Below are 17,845 nucleotides of genomic sequence, written 5' to 3' on the forward strand. Positions count from 1 at the left end.
TGCAGTACATTTCAATTAGGATGTTATGCAACTTAATATAAATAATGCCTTCCTAAATAGAAATATGAGGTAAATAGTTTTTATGCATCAACTTGAAAGCTACATAGACTCAACCAAATCAGATTATATATGTAGATTGTCCAAGGTCATATATGGTTTGAAGCAGGCACCAATAGCTTGGTTTGATAGACTAAGAGACACTCTTCTAAGTTGGGGTTTTCAAAACACCAAAAATGATTCTTCTTCATTCATTCTTAGAGGTACAAATCATATCACATTCCTTCTCATGTATGTTAATGACATTAATGTAATAGGAAGTAACCACTGGTGCTTAGAAATATTCATCTATCAACTGAATGTTGTTTCTCTCTGAAAGACTTAGGACAATTCACTACAAAAGGGGAACCAATGACCAATGCTACTTTGTACATGTGCATTGCAATATTTGACCAACACAAGGCTAGACATTACCTTTGCTGTCAACAAAGTCAATCAATATATAAGCACCCCTACCGTGGATACTGGCAAGGAATAAAAAGAATTTAAGATATCTTCAAGGCAAAATGAACTTATGTCTGTACGTAAAACCCTCAAATATTCATGAGGTATTCTAATGCAGATTGGGAAACTAGTATTGATGACAAAAAATCAATGGTAGGATAATATGTTTATTAGAGAAACTCTTGTTTCTTAGTCTCCGAAAAATAAAAGGTAAAGTCACAATCAAGCACGGAAGAGTCTTGGCTGACCTTATAGTCGAAGTAACTTGGATTAAATATTTATTGACAAAACTAAAACTACTCATGCTTAGAAAACCAATTTTGTGTAATAACCTAAGTACCAAGTTAATTGTTTGTAATATAGTCACGCACGTACGGTATAAACACATTGAGATAAATGTGCACTACATGACGAAGTCCTACAAAATGAAGTAACTCGCCTATATTCTTATTATTGATCAAACTGCAGACAATTTGAATAAACCTCTCACTCATACAAGATTTAACTTTTTAGCATGTTACCCTTAATTTAAGGGGGAGTCAGACAAAATCAAATATTTTGTTCAATATCTTATCATTTATAATTCTTGATTTTAACTACTCACAATATCAATTTTTATTTACAATGTGATATTAGAGTAATTATTGTAATAATTCATCAACATCAGTTTAAGATGATATTTGTCTTTATTAGTACAATTATAAGTTACTATTTAATGTACGTTACTTTTTTACATTTAAACACATATATTATCGATCATCTTCTAAAGGGGACCTGAGACTTTTGAGTTCTTCAGCTAGTTCTTCTAGTTCAGCGAGTTTTTCTAGTTCAGTTGATACTCTTCGTTTATTCGTTCATCTGAGACTTTTCGTTCATCTTTTCGTTCATTTGAGACTCTTCGTTCAGCTGATACCAGCTAATACTTCTCTATTTTCTGGTATTTCCTTCCAAACAATGATAGCATTTTTTGTTGCTAGATGATGGAGAATCTGGTTTTCCCCAAAAATCTTGTAATACTTTTATGTCTCCGCGATCAAATCCTGTTTAGGGGTGCAACTATGAGTTCCTATGTAATTTACCTCAATCGTTGTTTGGTCATCTAACCTTTGAACTTGTTTTGTTGCTTTGCACCCACGTTCATTGCAGCGGTAATATGATCTGCAGTACAAACCAGTAGTTGTCAATTTTTCGGTAAAACTATATCTTTATATGTTCTTAATATAAACATTACACGGGCTTTGTTAGTATAGCAAATAAATGTATTAATAGAAACCCGTTTTGTTTTATGCATTGAGAAGTTTGTTTTATGCATTGGGACTGTTATAGTAAATATGTTCAAATTCACAAAACTAATTTATGAAATGAAATTTTCATCTATTTATATATGATAATTCAATTATATTTCTTGTTAACGTTCAACGATATTCATTATTCATGTTCTGCACCAAGTGGCCTGAAGTTTTGGGATGATTCATCCTTGAAACAGTACGCGCCATTGAAATTAATATATTTTTAATTATTGTATCTGCACGTCATTCTACCTTCCAGGTTTCATAGGAGTCGTTCCAGATGAAAATTTATATAACAAATTTCAAATATGGTCCTGTAGACAAATTTAGGAACTGCAAGCCATTTTAAAAACATTGAGGAATAAGTCAGTTTAACTTAGTCTACCTTTTGGTAAGTTACAAATTTTATAACTTACTTTGATCTAAAATAAATTGATAGACGGGTTGACTCAGATATTTTATTCTCTTAATTTATTTTATATATTTAATTGATTTAACTTATATATTTATATCATTGCAATAATGTTTACCCTAACAATTATGATAAAGATAACAGTTGAAAAATTAAGTGAATCTATATAATTAAATAAGCAAATAAATTAAATATTTAAATAATTCAAATATTATTAAACAACATTCTAATTTTCAAAATATCAAATTTTGTAAACTATCATAATTAAAATTAGTAAATTATCACAATAAACAAATAATAAAGAGTTATTGGTGGTCGTAACTCAACCAACTCAAATCTGTTTTACATGTGAGTTAAGTAAGCCAGTTTAAGTTTGATCTACATTTAAAACAATTAAATCTTTTTTAACTCACCTTAATTCATTTTAGTACCAAATTATTCATGTAGGTCAATAAGCTAGAAAGGGTTGAACCTTTTTTATCACAGCCAAATCAAATGGAGATTATATAAGCTTATCCTACGAAACATATTAATTAAACATAACAAGAGAAAGGCAAATGAATACAGAGCTTTTAACTAACCTCGAATACTTAGCTCCAAGAACGTCCATCTGCCTATATTTTCTCCACGTATATCCATCATCTAAACTCTGATCATTATGTATCAATATTTTCATAGCTTCACGATCCTATTAATTGTCATTCCAAAAAATAAAAACCAGAATACTCATCAGACTATTCAATATGTCATGAAATTTTATAATATATTTTCAAAGAAGAATAAAACAATGTATTGGTTGATGGTTTTGTGCTTATTGCACGCGCAAGGAGGGAAATTTGGATTGACAAATGTGCATAAGGTCCACACCTTTATGAGTGTGAGACCTACTTCTTTTGTCACTAAAAGTTTCTTAGTATATAAACTCTTTAAACGAATGTAGTCTAAGTAATATGTGACAAAAAAGGGTCTTTTGCAATACTCACAACAACATTTATTAAATTAAACGTGTTTTTTTATTAAATGAAGAAAATTAATGTCCATTAGGAGCTTCAAACCGATATAATAATCACTTTCAAATATTATTCATCATAGTAACTCCAAGGACATTTTGGCAATTGCCTTAGACATCAAATTATCTAAAGCCTAAAAAGATTTATATTTTCTGAAAAATATTTTAATTTGATTTACTAGCTTTTAAACTTTATTATTATTGTAAATTATATATATTATTCTTTTTTGTTATTAAGACTACTTTCAAAATTGAATTAATTGGCCAATTGGAAACTTTAGACGAAGATTGGCTGAAAAGAATATTGTATTAAAGTTGAAAGACTTAAGTCCTACATAGTACTTAGTACTATAATATTGAAAATACTGATTTATTTCTAACTAAAGATATTGGAATAAGAATAGACAAAGGGAGTTAATATTTCACTAAAAATGTTAATCATTTAAAAGATTGCATTTTCCTTCATATACATGCATTATCTATAAATTATTATTCATGATACTTGTAATTTATGTTATTGATACAGTTGAAAGTCGATCTTTAAAATTAAAATCACTACACATAAACTGTGTTACAAAAATAATTTGAATGATTTATTCATGTAATTATTAAAAGTAAAATTTTATAAAACTTAATAACAAAATTTTAATTAACAATTATGTAATCGATAAAATAAAAAATAATATTTTCTAAATAGTAAAGATATATAAACTTATATTTGACAAATTATATTAAATTAAAGGCTTAAATATTATTTTAATCTCTATTTTCATTGAATTTATTCCATTTGATTTTTTTTAATAATTAAAAAGGTTCAAATTTTAGTTATTTTTTGTTAATTTAGTTTTTTTCTAATGTATTGAAATAATTAATAATTTGTGAACAGAGTATCTCATGTTCATGATTTCTTTGTTCATTGTTGACTCATTAGTAAAAAAGATTAAATTAATGAAAAAAATAACGAAAATTGAATTTTATAAAAAAAAATGACCACATTTGAATAAATTTAATCAAAATAAAGACTAAATTAGTATTTAAGTCTAAATTAAACTTATTAAATTAAACTCAATCAAAATAAAATCTAAATTAGTATTTAAGACTCAATTAAACTTTAAACATTGAACGTGGCTATGGCCATAAAATTTATGCATGTTTCTAAGAAAGGAAATAGAAAGGAAGAAGCAATCCTCATAAATGTGTTATTTATTAAACTTAAACAACAATCTATATAAATCACATATTTCTCTCTTTTATCGTTTAATGAGTTTTGGATTCCTTGTAATTAAAGACTAGCCAATTCTACTTTATATTTATTTCGAGATTAAAAGCAAAACTTCTAGGAAGTATAGTTGATGAATCATGAACCTTGCTTAGCAAGGGTGGTTATTATAAATTATTAATGAAAAAATTATAAATATTGACTAGCACAATAGGTAATCTCGGTTGGATCATTTAGGCTCTTGTGTTATTTACATTTATCTTCTCTCTTTGTAATCTAGTATTATCTTTAGTTGATATGAGATCTCTAACACACTTTTTCACGTTAAAACATATACATCTCAAATGTAGGACTAGACATTAATGAGTGGACAATAATGATCCGATAATAGGTGACATGATAGATCTAACAAATATTAAATTTCCCGATAGTGGGTGACACTATCAAATATTGCTAGGATATAATACATGACTTTGATATCATGTTAAAAAGTAGGCATCTAACTCAAGCTCACAAAAACTCGTTTGTAAGATAAGGTTTACACCCACTTATATACTAGACTTAATATTTATTTTGGTCCTTATTTTCGTCAGTATTGTTCAGGGTGGTCCTCAACTTTTTTTAGCATTTAAAGTGGTCCCAATTTTTATAATTTTTGTTCAATTTTGTCCTTTTTCCTGATAGCATCTAAATTGTTAATGACATAGTGTCCACATGAGCCATAAGTGAATACGTGACCCATTTTTTCTGACGTGGATGCCTATTATCTCTATCCACCTCATCATCTTCAATCCCTCACCACCCACAACCCACTAGTAAAAAAACGAGAAACTAACGCGTCATATACGCTTCGGTTACGCAAAACCCAAAGCGTAAAAGACTATATGCCTCGATTATAGCTTGACCCGAGGTCGAATGGTAATACTATCTCGGTTAGAAGCAGACCCGAGACCTATACATCTGTCCCGAGGATACAACTTTTTTGAAAAACGCTATTGCCTCGGGTTACCCAGACGACCGCTGCCTATACACTTACTACCTATACTCTGAACCTTTTCATTTTCACACTCGAACAACTTCTTATTTCTCGGTGCTCTCCCTTCCCCTCTGTGCTCTCCCATTCTTCCCATTGCCGTGCACAGTCCAGACGATCGCTGCTGCCTCCAGACGCCGCTGCCTCTAGACGACCGCCGCTGCAAATCCGCCGCTCCAGATCCGCCGCCGCTGCTGCCGCTCCAGATCCGTCGTCGCTCCAGATCTGCCGCTGCCGCCTCAACCATTCTTCCCCTCCGCGAGTGATTGGAAACCCTAAGGGAGCTTCTTGGTTCTTCTGCTTGTCGTCAAATCTACTCTTGTTCTTCTGCTTCTTCTTCATATCTGGTTTTGGATTTTCAGTTTTGGGATTTTCTGGTTGTGGATTTTCTGGTTTTGGGATTTTCTTGTTGCTGAAAAACAATTTCACTTGCACCACTCACCCGTCAGAGCCACTTCTCGGGTTGAAGGTTTACACATGATCAATCAACGACAATGGGAATTCTCTGTGACATGAAAATTGATTTTTGGATCTGAAGAGCACGGTTCTATTGTGTACTAAAATCTGAGAAAAAAAAAATATACTGCCTCGGTTCTTAGATAACCGAGGCATAATTCTGTATTGTTTTATCTCGACATCTGACCGAGGCATAAAACGTGTCCTTTTTACCTCGTCCATGTATGCATCGGTTCTACAACCGATGCCTATAAGGAAAACTAACCAGTGTCTTTCTTTATTATTGTACTGGTGACCCTATCCACCACCAGATCACCATGGTTTCCTTCCATTGCCACCGACAATTTGCCATCCTTACACCTTCCATCTTCGTTAACCACCACATAATAACACAGAGTCACCACAAGCCACTACTATTCATCATCATGCCACTAAAGACCAAATCGCCATAGACACTCGAGTCTGTTCTTCTTCATCAAACACCGTGAACCACAACACCACCTAGAATCACGCCACCACCCACCAACAACGAACCACGTTGGGGTAGTGTCCCAAGCCACCATTGTTTGACTACCACAACAACCACTTGCATCTCCTTCCTAGTCATCGTGAGTAGCACCTCGAGCCGCCATCACCACCTCACGAGCAATCTGCAACAAAAATCACAATGTCAATCTGTCAACCACCGTGAACCACTATACCCACAAAAAATGTAGCCACCGCAATCAACCTTCATTTACGCCGTCAACAACCATCACAGAACCAGCATCACTTGTTTGAACCTACAAATTAGAAAGCCCCAAATCGGAAAAGAAAGGAAGACCCCAAAATCGCGAGCACCCAAAATTGCGAATCACATCCTGTAATCCCAAATCGCAATGTTAATTTGCACCACCATAAATCTCCCTTTCCAAACCGCGACATAACCTAGTTGTCATTATGCACAACATTGTCTGCCATCTTCTCCATTGCGAGCAACCTATGAATCGAAAAAAGACCAGACCAAAAAATCCCAAATCCCACAGTCTCTCACGCCTCCATCTTCAAAAACAGACACCGCCACATTAAAATCCTAATTTTGGGTGAAAGATGAAACTGTCACATGAGACCATGTATGTCAAAAGACTTACACCTCATTCAGTGATGACTAATGTGTGCCCTTAACGATTTAGACGTCGTCAAAGAAAATGACTAAATTGAATAAAAATTGAGACCACTTTTTAAATGTCGAAAAAAGCTGATGACCACTTTGAACAAAACTAACAAAAATAAAGACTAAAATAGATATTAAGTTTATATATTATAACTTGGTTTTATCTCTAGTCAACGTGAAATCTCCAATAAAAGGATTCTTCTTTCCTTCCTAAGTTCAACACCCTTGCAAATGTCATCAACAACAATATTGGTGTTGAATTTCATAATCATGAGCAACAAGATCAACTTCTTGTTGCCCGGCTCTTAGCTTCAATGACTACCCGGATGCTAACCAAGATAGGTCTTGACAATGTGGCACAATCAAAGAATTAGAAGAGCATATTAGGAAGGTTCAACATGTTTATGAGAGGAAGAAGTGGAAATCCATTGCATGGGAACCACAGGCACACGCACATTGATTTTGTTGCTAATAGAATTGCCTATGTGGCTTTTGGAAGGAATGTAGGGATCTTTGACGTTTTGGAGAGAATAGAGAGGATAAGAGGTAGTTTTATGTAATCTTTATGGGTGGTTGGTATTTTGGGAGGAAAAAACAAAAACTCTAGACTGGGAGTTGGGAAGAGGATCATCATTACCCTCTTTGTTTTGATTCAGAAATAATACAGGGAAATTTTCATTTCCATTACAGTTCTATATTTGTTGTTACTTATCACATTGCCAATCAGATTTGGACAAAGCTTGTGTGTATTATGCCATTCACACACGTGCAAAGATCCAGAAACTCAAACTTCAATGAAAAAACCCCAAGAAGGATCAGTCTATCATTACATATTATCTTGATATCAAGAAAATTGTAGATACTCTTGCTGCCATTGGAGCACCGATCATCACTGATGACCACATTGAAGCCATTTTGGAGGGCTTATCTAATGAATATGTTGGGTTTACCACTTCTTTTATGTCTCGGATTGATCCATACAGCATTGAAGATATCGAAGTCCTTTTTTACTCGTCCAAGAAGACCGATTTGAGAAACACAGCTTTGCCGACCAACAACTAATTCAAGCCAATATTACTTCCGCTTCGCAGCACCCTTCTTCTCAATCAAGAAAAAACAACAAGAAAAACAATTACCAATATAACAGTGATCATGGCACAGCTCGCACCAATCATCAGACAAAATTTTCCAACAAGAAATCCACTCGATTCAAATCCAATGTCAAAAGATCCTGGAACTCCTCTAATTCTGGTCAATTCCACACTTCCAAAATCCAGTGTCAGATTTGTGGCAAGAATGGACATACTATCATTGACTGCTGGCATAGGTATAACATTGATTCATCCTCCAATATCTCTACTAACTCCTCTCTATTTTTTTCTTCGGCTCAAGGTGATTGTGAGCCTTCTTTACTGGGCACTCCTTCCAGTCTCTCTGATCCACTGTGGTGTCCCGATAGTAGTGCTTCGCATCAAATTACCCATGACAACATCGTTTTCAGCAAAATAACTGCCTACAGTAGCACTGATGTTGTGAAAATAGGTAAAGACACAGGTATGCATATCACACACACCGACACAACTTATTTTCGTCACTCACACATGCCTAAAACTGATCTCTTGAATAATCTTTTACATGTCCCTACTATCACCAAGAATCTAAGTATTATTTCTTAACCATTGTCTTGTTAAAACTCAGCACACCAAGGAGATAATCCTCCAAGGAAAAGTTAAAGATGGGTTATATGTTTTTCCATCTTTTCAATCAACTTGTCAGCCTTGTGCTCATGATACTAATCTTCAAACTATAATATCATTGTTTCAATTATGGCATTCCCAGCTTGGTCATGCCTCTGCCAAAACTATTCATCTTGTTAGGAGTTTATGTAATATTTCTTACAAATATGTTTTATGATCACGTGTGCTATTACTAAGTCTCAGCAATTACCCTTTATTACTATTGTCTACACTAAACCCCTTGGACTTGTTTTTGTTGACATATAGGGACCCTCCCTGTTGCTGCTTCTAATGGTACTATATTTCACATTGCCTTTCTTGATGCTTTCTCCAAATATAGTTTTACAGGTTATCAAACATGCTTTCATAATGCGAGAAAACCAACTCATGCATACAAGAACGAAAACAAAAAGCAATCAATCACGAATAAGAAAGGCATCTCAAACCTGGTTTGGTTTCTTTTTTGACAACGGTGGTACTATTATTGGCTCAATAACGGCTTTTCGCTTTTGGGCTTCACCTTCTTTACTACTCGATAACGGAAATGGAGTTGAAGGCAACAAAAGAGGCGTTATCAACTCGGTAGAACTTGAAACTCCCTGAAAGGAAGATATTTAAGTAATTAAATACAAAAGATGAATTTCAGAGGGTACGATCACAGTAACAAAATTAATTGTTGTAGAGTTATACAAAAGGTTGTAGTTTGATGGGTAGAAAGATAAATATGAACAGACTTGTTTATTTAAATCTCTAAACCTAATTAAGTTCAAGCAAGAAAAAAATTTGCCACAATTCAGCAAGCACCAAGAAGAATTGCTGTGAAGTTAATTTTGTTCCTTCAAAAAAGATTAACTTAATTTCAGTTTTGGTTTTTCTAGTTTAATGTGCGAATAATTGTGATTCCTATAGTTCGAGTAATTTGAATAGCTCCATCTTATCCGTACATTTGAAAATTGAGTAATTTTGGTCCTCATAGCTGTAATGGCTTGATTTTAATACGCACATTAAAAGATAGTCTTGCTATTAATATACCAATTTTAACAAATGTGGTGATGTGAGAAATTGGTATAAGCATATATATATATATATATATATATATATATATATATATATATATATATATATATATATATATATATATATATATATATATATATATATATAAGTCGCTACTTAGGCTGCTATTGTAGACACAAATGACCATTATTGATGACTGCTCCATATTTTGCTCTCAAACTATTTATGTAAAATTGATCTACTGTCATATATATGTTTCGTTAGGTAGAGAGAGAAAAGACAGAGTAAGAAATTATTTGAATGAAAAACAAAAGGGTTAAAATAAACATTTCAATCTCTTCGAGCTTTGGTGTGAAAAGTTTGTAGAGGGAGAGAGAGTAACTCCACTTTCCAAGCACGTAACCTTCTATTTCTTATCTTTGCTTACTTCTCACCTATATACTGGAAGTGTTGCTTCTTAGGAAAATGCACAAATTCATTTACTACTCAATTCACACGCCATTAGGACTCTCAAAGGTAACCAAACTCACAATTTAGTTCGGTACAAGTTGAGATAAAAATAATCAATTTAACTCGACTCATTTTTTTTTTATAAATCAAAAGTTGATAGACCACTACAAATTCATAAATTAAATGAATAATTTAAATAAAAATATTTTATTTTTTAATTTAATGTGAAAACATCGTTTATTTACTCGTTCACATTTTGTGAAGCTTGTCAATTTGGAAAATTATATGGGAAGTGGAAGATGCAGTCAGAAACTTGTACCCTCGTCTATTCTCTAAGTATGTCTTAATTTTCGAGGACGAAAATTTTTGTAGTTAGGGGGAATGTCAGAACCAGTAAAATCCAAGCACGTCTCGCTTAGTGGAATTCACGTGTCAAGAGGGAGGCGCGACACTCAGATGACGAACGCCAGGTGTCAAGCGAAGAGGATCAAAAAGTGGAAAACAGGTGTCGACTGAAGAGGGGACGTTCGTTCTGACGCGCGGAGCAAAACTTGAATTTTCAGAAAAATCTACCCCACTCTCTCTGCATGCACCCCTTTCCAGATTTCTGAAGAATCCCTTTCTCTCCTCCTTCTCTCTACGTCTTCTTCACCTTCTCTCTGAGAAAACACTCACCTTCTCTCCTCCGATCACTATTCCGGCACCGTAGGATCGCTTCCGGCGTCCCAAGCTTTAGTTTGATCCAATTGGTTTCGAAATCTGAACGGGTAAGTTTTCTTGTCTAAACCGTTCGTTCTTGTAAACATGCAAACCAAGCTCTGGTTGCATGCGGTCACCTTATCTGAACAAATCTTGGTTTTCTGCAATTTGTTTTAGTTTGAAGAGTTTGGTTGAACGTTGAGGGTAGAAGAAATCTTATTTCCGCAAACTGAGTTTTAGTCTGAAGGACGTACGTTCACATTAGAGGTAAGGGAAGCTTATTTAATTTAATTTAATTTGTATGCTGTTGAAATGTTTGAACGTTCGTTTAGTTGATTGAATGATTTTGATGCATGATGGTTGATATGATTGGATTGAATGAACGTTCGTTTATTTAATGAGATGAAATGAAATATGGCTGAGTTATGTTATAATGTATGAAATATATGAAACTTATATGATATGAATTGTATGAAGTATGAAAGTCAATTATGATATGAATGTATAAAGTTATGAAACTATATGTTTAGAAATGAGACATATATAAATGAATTCTGAATATGAAATTTCTCATATAAAATTGTACGTTCGTTACTAAACAGTCCTCGACCGTTCGGTTTTCTAGTGAATTTGGTTAGTGTTGGATTCTTTCATTTGGGAATAATCCTATTTGAGAACGAGCGTTTGTATTTCAAGCCACTATGCTTGAGCGTTCGGCCAAGTATAGCTGTATATTGTTGTCCTGTTATAAATACGATCCCAGTAGTATATAAGTATAATTATCAAGCCTTTTCTCTTTCAGTATTAGTAGCATTTGGTTTCATACCAAGTGTTCGTCCTAAATAAGTGTTCGGTCTTACACCTAACGCTCGTACTGAGTAGTGTCCGGTCTTACACCAAGCGCTCGTACTGAGTAGTGTTCGGTCTTACACCAAGCGCTCGTGCTCGTTTCCTTATATAACCTATCTTGATGAAAAATAACGTTCGTCTAACTTCAATAGAATTTTCTTCTCTACCGTGCTCGGTCTTGGACTGACATTCGGATTTCTTGATGTAAATTCAAATAAGCTAAACATTCTTAAGCGTTCGTTTTCTTCTGGTGAATCCTTCTAAAGTATTCTTCTCAGAAAGTCTTGAAGTATATACGTCCATTTGGTTCCGGCTTAGAGCTTTAGTATTTGGCCTAGTTCTTTCTGCGTTCGGTTAGAACTCTCAAGGGTCAGTTCATCTAATTGACTCACTTTGTAAGTAACGTCCGTTCTAGTCCTTTTTGCGGTATGCAGTTGACCTCGGTTTCTTTTGTAATCCGATAGTAACCCTCTCGGTCTTACTCTATTTTGGAACTGAAGACCTCTCTGTCTCGTTCCAAGCGTTCGTCCTCGTTCTGAGTGAGGATAGAACGTTCGGTATTTAGTGTCTTTATAAACCTTTGAACAAAGATGAAATTTAACTTATTGGCAATAAAGATGAATTTGAGAAAAGTGATAATGAAAGATGGAATTGAGAATGATTATGAATGAAATAAGAAGAGAATGTGATATGAATGAAATGATGTGAAGTTGAACGAGCGTTCCAGGGAGGAACGACTCATGGATGAATGTTGGAATTTGTAAAGTATGATTCTGGGAAGCTAATGCTGGCAGTTCATCCTGATGTTTCGTGGGTACTCATCCTCACGTAGAGGAGGGTAGGTCATGTGTGGAAACGGCAGGAGGTCCCATCCTTAGGGGTACTTTGGATGAATAGGACTAACCTCGGGTGGCAGCTGATGAGAGTATTCCAGTTACTACATCACCCGGGTGCACGAACGCCTATAGCTACGCAGATTTCATACAGTCCGGACAGTCAGTCTAGTGATAGGCTTTGTATGATACGTACGTTGAAATTTATTTAGTGTTGGATTATTTGAAATGTATGTTTATGCCTGAATTAAATTATATAAGCTTACCCTGCGTTTCCTGTCGTGTCTGGTTTTGTACGTCCGTCTTTGTCATTGCAATGATCATCCACGTGGATGTGAGCAGAAGGAGACCAGGCGCTGGAAGAAGAAAATTTGGTAGAAGTGGAAGTGAAGAACGAGCAGTAGGAACGTTCGGTTAGTAGATGATAGTGTTATCGTGAGGTGATCGTTCGGTCACCTCCTCTTTTGTTTTTAATCTGACCGTTCGGTATTTTTCTTTTGTAAACGGTTCGGTCAGGTTTGCTTATTTTGTACGGCTTAAATTTGTAATCCTTTTTGTAAGGCCGTTCGGCCATGAGCGTACGCTCGACTCTAGTGTAAGACTGATTCTGGATTATTATTATTGTGATTATTCTAATATATATTTTATTGCTGTATTTTTGGGATATTACAATTTATATATATATATATACATATATATATATATATATATATATATATATATATATATTTCCAAAATAGGAAAGGTATATGACTTAACTCTTGGATCTTATTCAAGACCCTGGTGTTAATTTTATGTAAGATCCAAACATTAATCTTATAATTATATGTATGAGCTTCAATAAAGATGTTCTGAGTCAGGGAAGATTCCAACACATCTACAACACCATGAAATTTGAAAAAAGAGGATAAATAAAAATTACCTGATACATTCCGCCGTGATATTTATTTAGTTGAGTCTCTTGATGTGCAGCTGGTGCGTTCATCATGTCAGCCTCCACATTAATTGGTTTAAAAAATTGCTCATAGTAGGGTCGACCAGCATTACCCCACTCTGATACACTCCAATCCAATGCTTCCCACCACATCCTTTCTCCTTTGATGAACTTCAAATATTCCCATGCTAACTCCGACCTGGAAAGACTTTGGAGTTTTGGGCAACAATAAAAAATCATTTCTGCTAAAACATGTTCAACAGGCAGGCCATTAAAAATATTCACCAAGTTGGGAAGATAAAGAAGCGATATCACTCTCAACTTGGGCAGGAAAAACGCTGCTTTACGTTTTGGTGAGTCATGACTTATTAGGGTGGTTACTTTTGGACAATCTTCAACATGAATCTCTTCCAAAAAGGGAAGGCTGATAAAAGTACGTAAGGTGAAGATAGTAGTTAACATGGGGCAAGTGTGCAATGCCATATACTTTAAGTAGTAAAAGGAACCACACCCTTGGCAAATGCTTCTTAAATTCTTCATATAAAATACACTCAACAACTCCAACATTAGAGAAAAACGTTCATCAGGTAAATTATCACCACCGACAATTGTTTCCATTTCATTACATTCCGCCAATATGCAAACTTCCAACCTGCGTACGTTGTTCAAATTGAAATCTGAAAGACTCTTGATGGTCATATGTCGGTCAAGATACAAAGCCTTGAAGCGACAAAGGTTCATCGTTACTCCTTTGGGAACATTTACACCATTAACAAACTTCATGCTATAATCAAAATCTTTGAATTTTGTATCTAGTTCAGGTGTTACCCGGGATATTAGACGCCGCATGTGATGACCAACAACCAATCGGAAATTGAGAGATTTTTCGGCCGGTATGAGTTCCAAGAGATCAGCCTTTGGAACATACATGCTCACCGTCTTCAACTTCTCTAGTCCCAAAATTTCCACCAAGACACTAATAACATTCTCGCTCCATTGCTCATCTTCAGGGTCGACGTCAAGGCTTAGATAATTCAACTGAGTAAGATTTGATATCACTCCACGAGGAATTATCATTGTGTTAAAAATCTGCTTGCCTCTTTTACCACGACTAAGTACATGATGGTATGCATCAAAGCATAGGGCTAAGCGTTGCAGGTTGATCAATTCTTGAATGTCTTTTGGCAAATGGGTTATCAAAGTCCCGTGAAGATCAAGCTCTTCAAGATTCTTCAGCTGAAAAATTTGCGGGGATATTTCCATGAAGAGATCACAACCTTTAAGATATAGTTTCTTAAGTTGCATCAATTTGGCGAGAGAAGGGGGCAAATCCCTTATACTAGTGTAGGATAAGTCCAAGTGTTGAAGTAGAGGCATGTGGTCGAAAAATAAATCAGGGATATCCAATAAATCAGCATTGCCCTGCAACAACAACACTTTGAGTTTGGGGCAGTCTGGTGATTGTGGTAGTTCACATATTTTATTGTTAACCAATTCTATCTGAATAAGACTATGCCATTGTCCAATCTCCGTCAATCCTAATGCACCATCCCATATGATGGAAGGTTCTGAGATGTGTAATGATTTAATTATATCATAGGTTTCTATTGGCAAACAGACATCTCTACTTTCAAATTTCAACAAGAGAAAACAGTCTAGAAGCTCCTCGAGGTAATATTGTAACTGTCTCTTGTATTCACCAAGCTCTTGTGTGTATCGTAATGTATTAGCCCAATAAGAAACCAAGATATCATCTCTCACCCCATTTTTAATGTTGTGAACAGGTAAACTGAGTTGGAGGCAAAGCTTTAGTTCATCATCGATGTCTTGCCAAATAATATTTACAAATGCATTGACCATGACTCTACTAATGCCAATTCGGTCACAATCTTGATAATCATAGAAAGGATTCGGGTTGCTTAATTTGTCAAGTACAAGCTCCCAATATTTATCATCTTTCACATACCTAAGATGTTTTTGCCACAAGGACAATGGCAAGAAGATGGCCATGGCTTTTCTTGACTATTTCCACCGCTATTTTCTGAATGGTCATTGATGAATCCACTGTGCTACAGCTAATACAACTTCGCACATACGTATAGAAGAGTTTCCAAGGCAACATATGATCCTGGGTCCAAATATTCAAATCCATTGTGCATGCAATTCCAAAGTCATCATCCTTCACCGCTTGTGTTGAAGACTCAGTTGCTATCAACACCACTATCCCAGTTGGAAATTGCACTTTTTGGAGGTCCAGCTTCCTGTTGCTATCTGCATCCACTACAATCACCAACAGCCTATTGCTTCTCTTCTTTTTGTCAGTGTCTACTGTAGTTAACATGTCATCACCTTCTGTCATAGAAATACTCACCATGATCTTATTGATTTCTTCTTGAAGGTGAACCTCCGCATCAGTCTCACAAGTTAAGGCATTGATCCATGCGGCCATCAGAAAATCTTTGTCATTTCCAAACATGTTGTGTTTATCTTCCAAGGCTGTATGTATTTTGTTTACTACAGATTCTTTTTCAGACGAGTTTCTGGTCAACAATCTGATATAGCGCGCACAGTAATCTCCAGAAAACAAAGTTTGAATTAGTTGGTCAACTGCGAGATCAACACTTAGGGGGAGAAGGCCTTCTGGTATTACATCATTATGGCGGTTGAAGAGGTATCTCTCGCCACTTTCTATTTCAGCCATTATTTCCTCTGGCATGAATCCTTTCATGCATCTCAGTGCCTTCTCAGTTAGTAGACTCCATGGTTTGCAAATCACAGAAAAACCATCAGTGGAAAGTAACTGAGCTTTCCATTCAGGAAATGCACTAATCCAGGATCTTAATACACCGTCCTCTTCTAATTTCACTGGATATGTCAACACGAGGCTGATAAAATCCCTTAACCTAATCAAACCTCGCAGCTCCTTGTATGAAACTTCATCTCCATCTTTATATTGAACAATATCTTCAAATTTTCCATATCTATTGAATATTGTTTCATTTTGAGGAGTTGAAAATTCACGATTCAAAATATCGACTGCATAGTTAATAAGACCACGGCCTCCAACTCCTTTCCTGAAAATATTAAAAAAAATGAAGAATGTCAAATTGACACCCAAGAGAAGCAAACCAGAAAGTACTTGTACAGTAGAATATAATAAAGAGTAGTTTTCAATACTGCATACAATAATTATAAATATGATTGACTAAGAAATGATGAAACATATACAAAATAAATTAAGATCTTTGAGGAGACAAGAACGGAATACTTACATCTTTTCCATACGCCAACCCGGGAAACAGGCCACTCGTGTGAGAGCTTCTCTCCATCTCTGCACTTCTTCCATCCTCTGCTTGTGTTCCCTGAATCTTTCTTCGTATTTCGAAAAGGCTTGCCCATAACATCCATTCTGAGACAGCACGTTAGATTGATGGACACCATTAAAAATAGGCAGAACGATCCTCGGAGAAGATTCAACACCATTGATGATCGCCACTAATTCACGCAAACAGCGAATTGAGGAAGCGTAGTTCTTGGAAATGACCACGATCAAAAGGCGAGAGCGTTGAATCGCTTGAAACAGGTCAAAAGTTGTGGATTCACCTCTAACGAAGACTTGGATGCCTCTACTTCTGAGAGGATCAAGAACAAAAGCTGTGATGTCGCGTATGTCTTCATCCTTGAAACTCACAAACACTGCGAAAGCCATTACGATTGCAAAAGTAGATTTCGGTATTTGTGGACAGAAAGCAAGATAAGAGACCAAATAGATATTGTGAGGCTCAGTATCAGACCCATTAAAACGAATTCAAAACCTCGTATCAGTGGACTACACGTGTCAAGAAGGGAATCTAAAAATAATATACTAAGATGCAGATTGAACATTCGATTTTGATTATAGAAGCAAAATTCAAAGTTTTTAAAAATGCACGCCATTTCTGCATGCACCCTTTTTTCCCAAAGTTCTGAACTTTCATTTTCTCTCTCTTCTCTCTAAAATCTCCTCCTCCTCTCTAAGAAAACCTCACAATTTCTTCTTCCGATCGTGACATTCGGTTTGAAATCTTAAGAGTCTGTTTATTGAAGTAGATGAGTAGCATTCAGTCTTGTTAGTTTCTAAGAAGCGTCATTTCAGTCGTACTTGGACTATGATAAGAACGTATGATCTTATTTCATTTGAATGTATGGATGATTAAGTATGAGAAAAATTGAGATGTGATGTGTATGAAATAATTTGGTTATGAACAAGTATTCC

General features: G+C 35.2%; 1 protein-coding gene across 2 annotated transcripts; it reads right to left on the bottom strand.

Moving 5' to 3' along the window:
- Window positions 1-1,131: 1,131 nt before the first annotated feature.
- On the bottom strand, window positions 1,132-15,697 carry LOC108342237 (disease resistance protein At4g27190-like). 2 transcript variants are annotated; one of them, XM_017579984.2, is made up of 4 exons: window positions 13,579-15,697; window positions 9,255-9,407; window positions 2,784-2,890; window positions 1,132-1,659 (listed from the first exon to the last, which is right to left on the bottom strand). In XM_017579984.2, the coding sequence occupies exons 1-4, from the start codon at window positions 15,598-15,600 to the stop codon at window positions 1,521-1,523; spliced, it is 2,421 nt and encodes an 806-aa protein (XP_017435473.1). In that variant the 5' UTR covers window positions 15,601-15,697; the 3' UTR covers window positions 1,132-1,520. The 2 variants fall into 2 exon arrangements, with proteins under 2 accessions (XP_017435473.1, XP_017435481.1); XM_017579992.2 differs by lacking the exon at window positions 9,255-9,407 and having other exon boundaries at window positions 13,579-15,695.
- Window positions 15,698-17,845: the final 2,148 nt, after the last annotated feature.

This window comes from Vigna angularis, chromosome 1 (assembly GCF_016808095.1).
Source record: "Vigna angularis cultivar LongXiaoDou No.4 chromosome 1, ASM1680809v1, whole genome shotgun sequence".
Lineage (NCBI taxonomy): Eukaryota > Viridiplantae > Streptophyta > Magnoliopsida > Fabales > Fabaceae > Vigna > Vigna angularis.